General features: G+C 42.4%; 1 protein-coding gene across 2 annotated transcripts in view; it reads right to left on the minus strand.

Annotated features, from left to right (window-relative positions):
• TGFB2 (transforming growth factor beta 2) overlaps nucleotides 1-15337 on the minus strand; it is a 94844-nt gene that overhangs the window by 22432 nt on the left and 57075 nt on the right. For both annotated transcript variants that reach the window (XM_040263265.1, XM_040263264.1), the window contains one exon: nucleotides 14257-14420. In XM_040263265.1, the coding sequence (XP_040119199.1) occupies nucleotides 14257-14420 (164 nt within the window). The remainder of the gene's footprint in view (nucleotides 1-14256; nucleotides 14421-15337) is intronic.

The following is a 15337-nucleotide window of genomic DNA, read 5'->3' on the forward strand; positions in this document are numbered from 1 at the left end:
CTCAGAATTTCATACATACATATGACACACACTTCACAGAGACTTCATAGATAGACATCTGTATCTATGTATCTTTATCTCTGTCTAACTACGATAACAAATAATCACCAGACAATGTAAATGATTTGATACAGCATTTTACCTTACTTAATGTATTTCATTGTGGGAATGAAAATGATGACAAAAAGCAAGAGAGCTGAATTTCTATGTAAAAGAAAGTGGGGTCTTAGAGAAGAATTGGGTAAAGACTTCTCTTCCATGAGGCATAAACATAACCCCCCCAGCCCTGTTTAACTGCAGCCTCCTTGAGCAATGCTGGGTCATCTTGTGGGTGTCTAACAAGCTCACATAGTGCATGAATCTTTCGAAAAGTGGCCTAACAGACCCAGCTCCTAGCCTCCTTCTCCCATCACCACATCCTGTAATTGCCATGGCTCTCCTGTGTCTGTATCCCTCTAGGGGGCTGTAAGGAATTTGTACTTCATAAGAACTCCAATACCCTTGCCTGGAAAATCTCACGGACGGAGGAGCCTGGTGGGTTGCAGTCCATGGGGTTGCGAAGAGTTGGACACAACTGAGCGACTTCACGTTCACTTTTCACTTTCATGCATTGGAGAAGGAAATGGCAACCCACTCCAGTGTTCTTGCCTGGAGAATCCCAGGGACGGCGGAGCCTGGTGGGCTGCCGTCTATGGGGGTTGCACAGAGTTGGACACGACTGAAGTGACTTAGCAATAAAAGCTTCATGAGATCCTTTACAGTAGAAGCCTACAGAATGCACATCAACTTTAAAAGGAAGACCCACCTGACAATGTAGTCTCTTTGGAGCTGAGAAATCAACATTATTATGTCTGATAGTAACTCTTTCTTTTTACTGACCAAAGTAATGAACACTGATATGCTACTATGTTATACAGATCCAAGTGCAATTAATAAAGTATGGCATACAGAGAGCTTTAATGACCTTTATGGAAATGATACTTGCAAGCTACACAAATACATACACACCACACAAATGCACATCCCCACATATATACACACACATACATACACGTACACAATATATTGATATATACACAGATACGTGCTTAGTGGTTCATTTGTGTCCAACTCTTTGCAACCCCATGGACTGTAGCTCGCCAGAATCCTCTGTCCATGGGGAGTCTCCAAGCAAGAATACTGGAGTGGGTTGCCATTTTTTTCTCCTGGGGATCTCCCCAACCCAGGGATTGAACTCAGGTCTCCTGCATTGCAGGCAGATTCTTTACCAGCTGAGCCACCAGGGAAGCCCAAGAATACTGGAGTGGGTAGCCCATCCCTTCTCCAGGGAATCTTCCAGACCCAGGAATTGAACCAGGGTCTCCTGCATTGCAGGCAGATTCTTTACCAGCTGAGCTACCAGGGAAGCCAACACACACACACACACACACACACACACACACACAGAGGAAAGCCTCTCCTCTTTGATGGAAACACCTCATAATTCCCTATTGTTTCCTTCACTTTTTTTCAGTCTCCATACACAGACCTTTGTGCTGACTGCACATCTGTATAAACAAGCAAATGCATCTCTACAGGTCTGGGGGATGAAGGAGTCCTTTGTGTAAATGGAAAGTCTCTGATGCTCTGCAGCTCAACAGCATTCACAAGACCATTGGATGTAAATCACACAACAGAGAAAATGATTCAAGCAGTCACAAGTCACATCCTCACAGGCAAGGAAAGAGTCACGTGCCTTCCAACCATCAGTGATGGAATCTGAAGGGAAACAAAGTCAAGATCGTAGTTCTAGATGGTTCCTGGGGCCAAACCACAGAGCTCAGTACCGAGGATGCTGATAACGACCCGGTTATTTCCTACCATGGGCTGAATGAGTCCCTCCAACAAAACCTCAAGCTCTCTGAGGCCATATCTTAATTTCCTCATTCAATCTCCCCTTCCAATCCTGCTGCAACTCAACACGAACACACACATACTTAGGGAACACACTTCCAACCCCCTTCTCTTTCTTCCTGGCTCCCAACAACCCATGTGACCTGTACTATAATTCAAGTCCCAGCTCACATTCAGCTGAGCCCTTTAATTTAGGGGGTGTGACTCTAAAGTAATGAGTCTAAAAAAACAAAGAGCCTGTCTTTTCTACCGTGTTGATGGGTTATCCAAGAGTATCAATTTCACTAATTTATTATATACATATGTATGTATTTTATCTACATGGTTATTATTCACTTAACCAGAAGTAGCTCTGAATAAGTAACAGAAAATGCTATTCATGTTTCTTTCTTCATAAATAGCTATACGGCTATGGTTAAAACAAATCTAGCAGAATTTCCAAATCCAAATAAATGATGTTTCTCAAGAGTCCCCCTGATGGTGTTACACTCTTATTTCCACAGTGTTCCTTGTACTTAAATCTTATTTTGAAATGTTCCTTCAGTGTATTCAAAGATGTTTGTCAACCATCATCTATGCACTAGGTGCTGTTCTGGGAGTTTATCCTCAGAGGTACAGACAAGATCATAAATAAGATGAAGATAGAGAAGATCAAGTGTACCACAGGACATGGGTATGGAGGAGAAACAAACAGTGAAAAACGGGGATAGTACATGTTAGGAAGAGGGACCTTGAGACATCCCACAGGGTGGCCAGGGAGGTCTCTGAGTGAGTGACATTTGAAGAAAAATCTGAAGGAATGATGAGAGAGAGGCTTCTGGGAAGCAGGAAAGAGCATTGTGGGTGGAAGGAACAGCAGCTGCAGACGTGAGGAGGAGGTGAGCCCAGGGTGAGGAGCAGCAAAGAGGGAAGGATGAAGAACCCCTCAAGTGGCGGCAGTCATGGCTGGGGGACGAGTGAGCAATGGGTCAGGGACGGCCTCACGAGGCACAAGAAGGCTGTTGGCTCTTACACAGAGTGAGGTAAGAAGCCTCGACAGGGCTCTGGGCAGGAGATTTGGATCTAAGCAACCTCTTGGGAGAAATCAGCCCCACTGCCGTGTTGCAAATGGCCTTGAACGGGGCCAGGGTGCAAACAGTGAGATGAGGCCTTTACAAAAGTCCAAGTCCTGGGACCAGTGTAGTAGAGGCAGAGAAGTTAGAAGTGTTGGGTTTTGGATCCATCCTTTAAACACTTTAAATCACATAGGAAAATCAACTTACTATTTTTATTTTTGACTTTCATTAAAACTTTGTTGGCTGGGAACTCCCTGGTGGTCCAGTGGTTAAAAAAAAAAAAAAAAATCTGCCTTCCAGTGCAGGGGATACAGGTTCGATCCCTGGTCAGGGAACTAAGAGTCCACATGCTGCAGAGCAGCTAAGTCCATGTGCTACAACCATAGTGTCTATGGACTGCAACTACTGAGCCTACATGCTCTAGATCCCATGCACTGCAACCAGAGAAGCCTGGATGTCGCAGTGAAGACCCAGCACAGCCAAAAACAGGAAGTGTGGAAATACTGAAACAAAACAAATTTCTAAAAAAAAAAAAAAAAAACTGGCCATTTTGGCCATTTTCAAGAATCAACAGGATCTTTCAAAAATATAGATTCATCCCCATTGAAAGAATTTACAGTTCAGTATTTGTAGGTTCTAAACAGTTCTAAAGCAAAAGTTCCCCCCAAATATTCTGATTACTGTTGCTACCAGGAAATAAACATATATCCTTCTTTGGAACAATTATTACCCTGGTGGAGTTATAGAAAAATTGGCATACAATTATAAAATGAAAATAAAACTATTGAAGTCAACACAGGAAGCAGGTATCGAGCCTATTTGTGTGGTGGTGAGGCAGAGGTACAAAGACATCCTCACTGGGGTAGGTCATTCTGTAATGGTTTCTTCAAAAAGAAAAGCCAGATACATCACAGAGTCAACTCATCATAGCTGCGTCAGAGTTCCGATAAAGCAAACATCCAGAGCGCTAACACCTCGGCTGTTCCCATAATCCTGCTCTGCTCTGCTGATCCCCGGAAATGGGTCAGAGGAGACCTCATCCAACCAGCGATGAATGACATCATCCAACCAGAGATGACTGACATCATCGAGGAGTAGTTTTACGATCACAAACCCACTCTAGGGGAAATATAAACAAGTTCTAGATGACAAGCAAAACCCTGATGAAAATAATCCACTCCTGACACAGCCAATGTGCCAGACACTCTACAGTGGTGCTCTCTTCACAGCAACTCGTTAGACAAGAACTGTATCTCCATTGGATGATGAAAAACTGAGGCTCAGAGAGATGAGTGATTTGTAAGAGCAAAAAACTAATAATAAACAAAAAAAAGCAGAAGGTGAACCCAGGGCTGACTGGCTTCAGTGTTCCTTTTCTTTCCTACCCAGAGCTACTCACCAGCAATTGAATGAGACCACCACCTACAGAGTGAGTTGAAAATATTATTTAAGGAAGTCCTGAAGCAAACTCGTGGGACAGCCACTGCACACCCAGGACCCGGACAGCTAGGGTCTAGGGTGAGTGTTCTTATTACTAAGAGATTTTGAAAAGATTGCACATGTAAGAGATGGTTTCTCACAAAAGTTCAAAATCAGTGCTTTGGGAATAACAATAGTGCTATTAATTAATAATACTATTAATATACTATTAATAGTACTATAATTGAGTAGACTCATTGTGCTAGGAATTTCCATGCATTTGCTCATGGCTTACAAAATCCTGGCCAACTAGGTGTTTTTATTTACTTTTAACAGATAGAGAAATCAGTCACACTTGGAACCCACACTGGCCCAACTCCGAAGCCTGCGATCCTCCTACCAGTAGGATAAAGTAAGCAACAGCACAGCCTCTGGAGCTAGGCCACCTGGGTTCAAATCCTGGCTCTGTCTCTTCCAAGTTGTGTGGCCTGGACAAGTTGCTCAACTTCTCTGTGCCTCCGTTTCCTCATTTGTAAAATTAAGATAATAATAGGATTATTATAGTGATTAAATGAATCAATCATTATAAAACACTTAAAATAATGCCCTGCACATGCTTAATAATGCATATGTCAGTGATAATTATCAACATGGTTACTGAGCCGCATTATGCAAAAGAACAGAGAATTAGTTACAATTGCATGATTATTAACATTTTTTTTGATACAGCGGGGAAGGGCGGCTGTTTGCACCACTTTTGGGGTCCTGTCTGCTCACAGGGTTCCTAGACTCTGGGTAACGTCATAATTTAATGCAAATGATAACGATCCAATTTCCTTATGAGGCGAGCATGTCATTCGATCAGTTTGCAAAGACCGGAGATATTAATAGCCTTGTGCAAACAAAGTGTTTATTATACCTCATGGCTTTTTTTTTTTAAGTGGGTTACTATACCTCGTGTGTCTCCTATGTGGCGCCAGAGTCGGGATCAGTATTAAGGGGATTGTATGCTGTAAAATTCTGGACAACAGGAGCACAGTATAACTTTTTTTTTTCAGTGGCACTTTTTGCAAGTCTAATTTAACAGACAGTCAGTTTTCTTGGCTGACCTCTTTATATTTTATAAACCCTTGGGCAATATGAGAACTGAAAGCTGAACTGTGTGTGTGTGTGTGTGTGTGTGTGCACGTGTGTGTGCGTGTGTGTGTGCGGCACGATGGCACATATGCGCGTGTGCACATGCATGGGCTTGGGATCAGGAAGAGGGTGCAGTTTTCATTAACTCCACTGAGTACTCTGGTCCTTGCAATGACAAGAACCTCATCCTGCATTCTGCAGTTTTGTTGTTGTTCAGTCACTCAAGTTGTGTCTGACTCTTTGTGACCCCACGGACTGTAGTGCACCAGGCTTCCCTGTTCTCCACTATCTCCCCGAGTTTGCACAAGTTCATGTCCAATTAGTTGGTGATACCATCTAACCATCTCATCCTCTGCTGCCCTCTTCTTTTGCCTTCAGTCTTTCCCAGCATCAGGGTCTTTCCCAACGAGTCAACTCTTCACATCAGGTGGTCAAATTATTGTAGCTTCAGTTTAGCATCAGTCCTGCGAGTGAATATTCAGGGTTGAATTGCAGCTTTAAAATCCCTTAAAAAGCAAGTTGAGGCCATCTACTTTGAATTTTCACTGTAAAGCCTTAGGGGTGTGCATAGCTTAAAATCTTTCTCAGAGATGAGATGTGATGTTAATTTAAAGTGGTGGGTGATTCACTCCTTCCCACTAAAATCTTTGTTTATTTATTTTGCTCCATAACCATCAAGTCACGCTTTCACTTGCAACTCTGAAAAATCATTTCTTGTGTATTGTACAGTTTGAAGCCAGAGATAAGTGGATGTGACTTAGATTTAGCCACTGTTTTTGTATAGTCTTGCAAGAGATCTCTAAAGATAAGAAATCATCACATTCGACAAGCCTGTCTAAACGCAAATCCAACTAGGCATTAAAATCCAAGGACTGGGAATTCCCTGGAGGTCCAGTGGTTAGGATTCTGTGCTTCCACTTCAGGGAGCAAGAGTTCAATCCCTGGTTGGGGAACTAAGATCCCACCCATACAGCATAGCCCAAAAAAATAAAATAAAGAAAATAAAATCCAAAGGGTTAAAGAAAGGGATGAGGAAAAGCAGGACAGATTGTTCATCAAAGCTGTGATAGAGTATCCAGTAGAGGTGGGGTGGGAGTCCCTTATTAAGGCAAAGGTAACTTCAACTGAAGCTGAATGCTCCATCTCTACAAAAATAAACACCACTACTGCCCTACTTATGCCCAAGGTCAGGAAATCTGTTTCCTTGGAAATCCACTGAGCTCATTTCACCCCAACACATTTATCTTCTGCTGATTAACAGAGAACCACCAGCAGACTGTATTCTAGCAACCTATCTGACAGCAACCTCTGTGGTCTCACGCCAGCCCCATATGAGAAGATGACATCTCTCCTGATGTTTCATGATGTATCAATCCAGTACTCACACTGCATCAAGGAGTTCTTTTGTTTTTCTTTTAGTGGCCTCAAGCTAATAAATGACCCTAAAAATAATCTGGCAACTGACTTTGATAGGTAATTTTGTAAAAGGCTCTTCTTCTTGGAGGAAGTAAAGACTAAGAAGTCAAAATCTAAGAGATGACAAGGAAGGAAGGGAACTAACATAGATCGACTGGCCACTCTCCATCCAGCAGTTATATACATGGTTTTATTTCACCCTTACAATAAACAGCAAGTGAACTGGAATTATCAAGAAAATTTAGATCACAATACTCACACCACTGAACACTACACCATGCTGTCTCATTAAGGGTGACTAGTGAACTAGCAAATGAAAAAAAAAAAATACTGTGCATAGTAATTCACCAAACTTACTTCTATCTCAAGCTGATGCATTCAGATATTTCTGCTATAAGTATTGCTGGGCTCAAAGAAATATCTTGATTCAGGCAGATGGTGTATTATCTTGGAATTATCTGCCTGTCCACCCAAGGAATCAAACCAAGATGTTAGGATGTTGCCAAATTCTCACAATTCCCTTCTGGAAAGAATGAGTTCTGAGGCATTCCTCTGGATTCTCCAGATTTTGCACTAGAAGTCTCTTGGGTATATTTCAATTAGAAGAAAGACAGCACTATTGAAACACCATTTATACATCTGTTCCTCCACCAGACCCTGAGCAACTGCAAGGCACAAGCTGAGTCTGATATATATGGCTAGATTATTTATGTTGTTCAGTCACCAAGTTTGAACTCTGACTCTTTGCAGAGTGTGGACTGCAGCACACCAGGTTTCCTTCTCCTTCACTACCTCTGAAACTTGCTTAAACTCATGTGCATCGAGTCAGTGATGCCATCCAACCATCACACTCTCTGTCATCCCCTTCTCCTGCCCTCAATCTTTCCCAGCATCTTGGTCTTTTCCAATGAGTCAGCTCTTCTACATCAGGTAGCCACAGTATTGGAGCTTCAGCTTCAGCATCAGCCCTTTCAATGAATATTCAGGGTTGATCTCCTTTAGGATTGACTGGTTTGATCTCCCTGCGGCCCAAGAGACTTTCAGGAGTCTTCTCCAGCACCACAGTTCAAAAGTACAGTTCTTCGGTGCTCAGCCTTCTTTATGGTCTAACTCTCACATCCATACACGACTACCGAAAAAACCATAGCTTTGACTGTCTGGACCTTTGTCAGCAAAGTGAGGTCTCTGCTCTTTAATATGCTGTCTAGTTTTGTCATAGCTTTTCTGCCATATTGCTGGATGACTGGCATCAATGCTGGTACCAATGTTAGGAGGCGTTCACTCAGAGTTTTCTGTCTATGACCCTGTACAGTGTGTTGATGTGGCAGATTAAGGATGGGTGCAACTTCTTTGACAGTCTTTCTATCAAGAGATGGGGTCTATTTCCTTTCCCTTTGAATTTTGCCTGGGTTGTAGCACATTTGATCAATAAAATAAGGTGAAAGGGAAGCTCTGCTAGGTTTGGACCTTGTCTTTAAGTGGACCGGCAGCTTCTGCCTTGGATACCTAGGCCCTTGAGCCTCAGGTAAAAAAGCCTGACTCCTCTTCTGGGAAGACCACATGGGTACATCCTGAAACTACTTAGAGAGGAGGAAGGGCTCAGTCATCCCATCCCAGCTCCAAGCTTAGAAGCAAATTCATTATAGATCGTCCAGTTCAGCCCAGCTGCCACCTGAGCACCATCAAGTGACCCAGGTCAAAGCCACATGGAGCAGCAGAACAGCCCAGTCAAGTACTGTCCAAGTTTCTGACTCCTAAAAATCAATAAAAATTTGGTATTTGAGGCCATAAAATTTGGGGTAGTTGGTTAAATAGGGACTAATCAAAAAAGTTATAAAGGTACAAATCTTATTATCCTAGAGGTGATAAAGTTTGAAATGAGCAGTAAACAGAGCCACAGTCAGAAAAAACAAACTTATGAAAAGGGAGGGGGATGGGCGTAAATTAAGAGTTTGAGGATCTACTGTATACCACAGGGAAGTATACTCAATATTCTGTAATAATCCATAAGGGAAGAGAACTTGACAAAGAATATATATACATATATATGTATATATATAACTGAATCACTTTGCTATACAACGGAAACTAACACAACATTATAAATCAACTTGACTTCAATTTTTTTTTTTTTTTAAAAAGGGCAGTAAGTGTGAAAAGGGTATAAGTTGGTGAGAGGAAGCTATAAATAGCTGGAAGGTCCAAAGTCTTTGGAGGTCAGCATCCTTAAACACAAGTATTCCTTGGTGGTCCCATGTGGCCACAAGGTCGTAGACACTCTTAAATAACTTATAATTTCTTGGTGACTCATTTCTTTGTTTATAAATTTGAGGACTTAGCTTCCTCCAAGGTGGCAGCTTCACTTGCTCATGCTGGCGATATCCAAATTGAAGAAGATTCCTCTTTCCTATTTTTTCCCCTTCTCATAACTCTGGGCATGATTTTAATCATAAATACAAGTGTGATTTAATCAAATAAAGATGTATTCAATTTTCCAAAAAGGCTGAGAGCTCTACTAAATATTAGTAGGTTCAAAAACATTCCCAGAGCACTGGAGCTTTATCGGAATACATTTCAATAAAGGCTGCCTTTGGCATAGATATCTAAAAATACGGTAAGGGTCACTGCTATTTGGAAAAAAATTTCCGTTTTCCTCTTTCCCTTCATATCAGAAGGCTTTATCCCTTTCCTATTCCGTGTGATATTGCTGTCCATCTGAAGTCATATCATGATCACACCAGTATATGCTCTTTGGAGGCCGTGAACATAACAGAAGTCAGGGGTAGGAGGAGGACAGGACGGTTTTATGTTACCACCATTCATCACGGCTCTGACAGACTATTCTGTAGAGATGGGAAGGAGAGAGTCGCCTTGCCAAACTAAACATGATTTCTACAGAAGTTCGGGTGTCTTGACTCTCCCGGGCAGGGAGAAATCAACAGATGCAGAACCCCAGATGAAACTAACTCTGAGCTTGCTCCCAGAAATGCTATCTTAGGTCTTTCCCGCCTGGGATTCTGACTCTAGAAAGAGTAACCATCTACAAGTATGGGACAGAATGACCCCCAACCTTGGGATATGTTTTAAATCTGTGATGCCCATGGCGAATGACCACATCTGAATCACAAGGAGAGCTCTTGGAAACCACATCTGTCCACAGGGAAATCTTTTCCTTTCCAGGGACAGTCAGAATCTCCAGGAAAGAGGCCATGGGCAGGCCTTGTAGAAGCTCCCCCAGGGCTTTTATAGGTATGGGAGTATCTCCTACACCCACATGTGAGCACACATGAGCATACACCCACATACTCCTCCCCTGCTTAAAATCAATGTCCTGAATAATCCTAATAAATCATCCATATAACCATCTAAACACCCTGAAAACCTCTTCCTGGTGATCCTATCTTTTTCCTCTAGGAAGTAGGCTGTCAGCTACGTGTTAAGTAATACAGTAATCAAAGGGCATTAGAAATTTCAGAGGCTTTGTCCATCTGAGTAGTTGAGCTCTCCAAACAGCTAAAGATCTGTCCATTTAAGTCTTTTATTTTTCAAAATAACCTTTAAGCAATTTTGGATATAAAACTCTCCAGCATTTTATGGCATGCATTCAAGTTATTACCTGAATATAATTTAGCCTCACCTATGTAATTCAAGGCTGCTATCATAAGCATCCATTTCTGTCCCCCGACTGAAGGGAATTTTATACTAGAGAGCTTTACCACTGAAGGCTGCAAAGACTTCCGAATGCGCTGAAGACAAGTGGAAAGTTGGAGAAAAACAAGCCAAAATGGGATTTCCAATGAGGCCACAGCAGGTATCAGAAGGCAGGCAGGGTGTCACAGAGACAAAGACTGGGTTAACTACAAACAGGGTAAGATTTAGGAAAATTATCCATAAGAGACATTGCATTCTGTGACTTGATCTGAAGTGGCGTCACTGGGGTGCACCGGCAAACACTGCAAGTCTAAAGGTTCACCTCCTCCTGTCAGAGTGTCTTCCTCCAGCGCTCCTTCCTATCCAGTGCTTCAGATTTCTTGGTCCCAGAGAGGACCAAAGGCTGCCTTTCCAGTGATTCAGCTACATGTGTGCTGAGTCTTCTGTGAAGGTGTTCAGGGATCTCTCTGACTTACTTCTGGACCTTGGCTGTGTTTCAGGAGGTTAGATTGCAACATAGCTGAGCTCCAGATGGATAAGGAGATGTTAGTCTTCCTTATTTTCCTTAAAACTACCTCCTTCCCAGATTTCTGTGTTCAGTGACATTGAACAAACCCAAGGTCACAGTCTCCAGTCAATGGGCTTCCATCTTGAGCTGTACCTTTTCCAACTGTTGTTCAGTCACTAAGTCGCCTCTTTGAGATCTCGTGGACTATAGCCTGCCAGGCTCCTCTGTCCAGGCAAGAATACTAGAGTGGGTTGCTATTTCCTTCTCCAGGGGATCTTCCCAACTCAGGGATCGAACCTGTGTCTCCTGCTTGGCAGGCAGATTCTTTACCGCTGAGCCACCAGGGAAGCCCCATCTTTTCCAATTTGGGAACTTTAATTGGAACAGACCTTGCTGCTCATGTCTTGGGGCGGCCAGTGGTGCAGTAACCTCTGGGAACGTACATATCCCCTGAGGACTCATTACAGTCCTCTAAATTCCAGCCTCCAAGTACAGATCCCCTCCTGGAGATGAGACAGCCTCTGTGAGGAAGACAGACCATCAGTATTCCACTATCAGAGGTCACACCTCAGGGCAAAAAGTCAGGAGCCAAAGAATAATAGTGATTTAGCAGCTTACATTACAGGCAACAAAACCTAACAAATCTTGCCTTCAATTAACTGAAGTCACATGTCACATAATTAAAACAGGGCCAGAGAGCACAATCCATCTGTACAGGGAGGCATGTAAGAGCGTCTTAATTGAAAAAAGAAGAAAAAGGAGGACAGGGAATCATGTTTTTAATTTTCAAATCATCTTTTAATATCTCTGACTAACTTTGATCAAGCTGCTTTTTCAGAGAACTCAGTCTTTGCTTTCCCTCCAAATATCACTCCACCCTCTGGCCGGCCTAGTTTCTCTTATTTTTCTTCTATTCTGGCTGATTTTGAGGCAAAGAGGTAGGAAAGGATTTGCTACAAACAGCAAATGTGGTGAGGAGTGAGCACTTGGGAGTCAGAGTTGGACTTGTATCCCAGCCCTGCCCCCTCCTAGCTCTGTGACTCTGGCCAAGGGACTTAATTTCTCTGTGACTCAGCACCTTCTGTAAAAATAAGAAAGAATACAGGAGTAGAAAGAATATTTTAAATGGGTGAAGGTGGTCCAAAGGCACAAACTTCCAGTTACATGATGAGTAAGTTCTAGGGATGTAATGTACAACATAGTGAACATAGCAATACTAGATGGAATATTTGAAAGTTGCTACTAGAGTAAATCTTAGCAGTTCTCACCACAAAGAAAAACAGACGGGTGAGTATGTGAAGCAATGGGTGTTAACTGAACTTATTGTGGTGATCATTTTGCAATATATACATACATTAATCCTTATATTGTACTGCTTGAACTAATACAATGTTATGTGCCTATTATATGTCAATAAATGGGGAAAAAAAGATGCCTCATCATGCAAACTTCATAGCAGAGCTGTAAGAACAGAGATAATATTAATAAAGGGCTTAGCAGAGGGTCTGGTACACAGAAAGGTGACTCTGTCTGATGCTTTTAGAACATGCCTTAAAATTTGAAGGTCTCCAAGGAAGGTACCTGAGGATCCATTATAATAAGTAAGAATCACTTTTCATGAACCCACATGTAACTAGTATTTGAAAACTCTTAACAGCTTTAACTTCAGTCTCTGAGATTTCATAACCAACATTTATTTGTGATAATTTTTCCATTTTCCTAATAAATGCAAAGAAAAGTCTTCACCAAATTTCCAAACGTTTACAATCCAGGACAATTAGAGGCTTCCACCTACAGATGTCAATTCCTCTTATTCCCTCAGAGATGCCCGCTTCTCAGTCATATTGTCTCACGTGTTTCCTCCATAACATTGGGTTTCTTGGGTCTGTTCTTGACCTTGTTTATCTCCTTTTACATACCTTCCCTGGAGGGCAACCCTATCCCTGAGTCTTTCCTCACCCCCTAGCACTGAGCACCATCTCTATAGTATCTTCTATAGGCCCCGTCAAAGGAGACCGTTTCCTGCTTTAATAGATGCTTCTTGAGGCCCCACCCAAACATCAAGTCCGTAGTGAAATCTTTCCAACTCTGCCCCCTACATACCGTGTTTATATGACGCTATGACATATTCACTATGACCATGTCTGCCTCCCCTACTAGGCTCAGGGCTTTTAGAGCAGTGCTTCCATGTGCATCAGAATCCCCTAAAGATCTTGGGTCATGCTGATGCCACATGAGTAATAAGCTGTTAAGAACATCTGTCACCTCTCAGTAACTTGGCATCATCACCACCATCATCACTGCCATCATCAGCGTCATCATCATCACCATAATTAATCACCATCATCATCACCACCACCATCATCACCACCATCATCACTGCCATCATCAGCATCAGCATCATCACCGTAATTAATCACCACCATCATCACCACCATCATCACTGCCATCATCAGCATCAGCATCATCACCGTAATTAATCACCACCATCATCACCACCACCATCATCATTCATCATTCATCACCATCATCATCACCACCATCATCACCATCTTTTGACACTGCTGCCCAGTGAGATGAGAGGAGGATGATAAGATGAGATCTTAGGGAGATGAGATGCCAGGGCTGCCTGAAATAATGGAGGGCAGAGGTGAACAGAGGATGTGCCTTTGGTGGGGGATGGACTGGAAAGCCTGAGTAGAACCAGAGAGGAAGAGGAGGCTGGATGAGGTTAGCGAAGAGACAGGAGGTAGCAAAGATGGGAAGAAAAGAGAGTAACAGGGATGGAGAGGAGACAACAGGAAGGGAAGAAAAGGAGAAAGAGATGGCCATCAGATGAGAAAAGAAAGGTAGCTGACTTCTCTCCTTGGGGTGGGATTGGTCTTGCACCATCTGACTTTCCAGAGTAGGGGGTGAATTTCAGGACTGGAGCCTTCCAGAGGATGGTCATTCCAGCCATTTACACTCAGAGCTTCCCCTCTTCACATTAAAGGTTCTGCCTTCCTGAGCAACTCAGGAATAAGCTGTCACTGTGAGAGGAATAACAAATAAGGGCCTGTCCCATGATTGTGAGTGTAGAAAATGACGTATCAGTTCAGAAAAATTTCAGTCTGCAGTAAGTCCTTTACCCTAAGACTTAAAACTCATTGTCCATTCAAACAACCCAAACAAAATTACCTGATACAGCTCGATCCGTTGTTCAGGCACTCTGGCTTTTGGGTTCTGTAAACGAAAGACTCTGAACTCGGCCTTCACCAAATTGGAAGCATTCTTCTCCATCGAGGAGACGTCAAATCGGACAATTCTAAAGTACGGTCTGTAGAAAGTGGGCGGGATGGCATCTGTAAAAAGTTAGGGCAATCATTGAAAATGATAAAAATCCATTGTTCTCTCACAAAAGACCCTGCAGCATGAGACAGCCTTAAGAAACCTTACAGGAAATATCTATAGAATGATTTCGTTTCCAATGGCCAATTTAATATCATTAACAATTGAACTAGGAAAAAAAAAAATAAGCATGTGCATTTGGTTACAGGAGTAGCCGATTAAAAGAGATTAACAAACCACTTCCAATTCCATTTGAGGGCCCGAAGTTAACCCTCTTCTTTGAAAGTTGACGGAGTGGTGGAAAATCCTAAATGGTTATGAACTGGAACAAATTCATGACAGTTGATGCCTGGAGAAAGCTGTCAGGCTTGCATACACTTTAATCAAATGTGCCAAGAAAATAGCTCCTAATGGCAAGCAGTTTGCCCATGTATTTTTTCCCTTGAAATTTTGGCTCCCAAACACTCTACTCTCTCCAGGTTCATGGACTGCATCTTTTTCGGCTTCTATAATTTGGTCTTTGACACACATAGAACCAAATACAACCTCTAGTGAAGTTAGGGTGAGGACTGTTGAATGAAAACACACACGTAGTGGCAATTCCAGGTCCAGTCTTAAAATTCTTTATTCGGCATAAATGTTCACTGGTGGGCGGGAATCCTAGCGAATGAAGAGAAAGAACCAACCCCAATGCCTTCTGCTTTGAGCCATGAAAAACACAGATTTGCAGACAGCCCACGACAATTTCAAGTTCGTGGGCTGCTAGAATTTTGCTGTTATTTTGAGGTAACCTGTCTTTGCCTTTGGATATATAACTCAGGGTTAAAACAAAACCAAAGCAAGTTTGAATTCTATCCCCATACTTCCTATACAGCACCCATTTATTAAGTATCTACACTGGACAGGCTAGCTGTTACAGGTATGTTTCTAT

The sequence above is a fragment of the Oryx dammah genome, unplaced genomic scaffold (assembly GCF_014754425.2).
Source record: "Oryx dammah isolate SB20612 unplaced genomic scaffold, SCBI_Odam_1.1 HiC_scaffold_21, whole genome shotgun sequence".
Lineage (NCBI taxonomy): Eukaryota > Metazoa > Chordata > Mammalia > Artiodactyla > Bovidae > Oryx > Oryx dammah.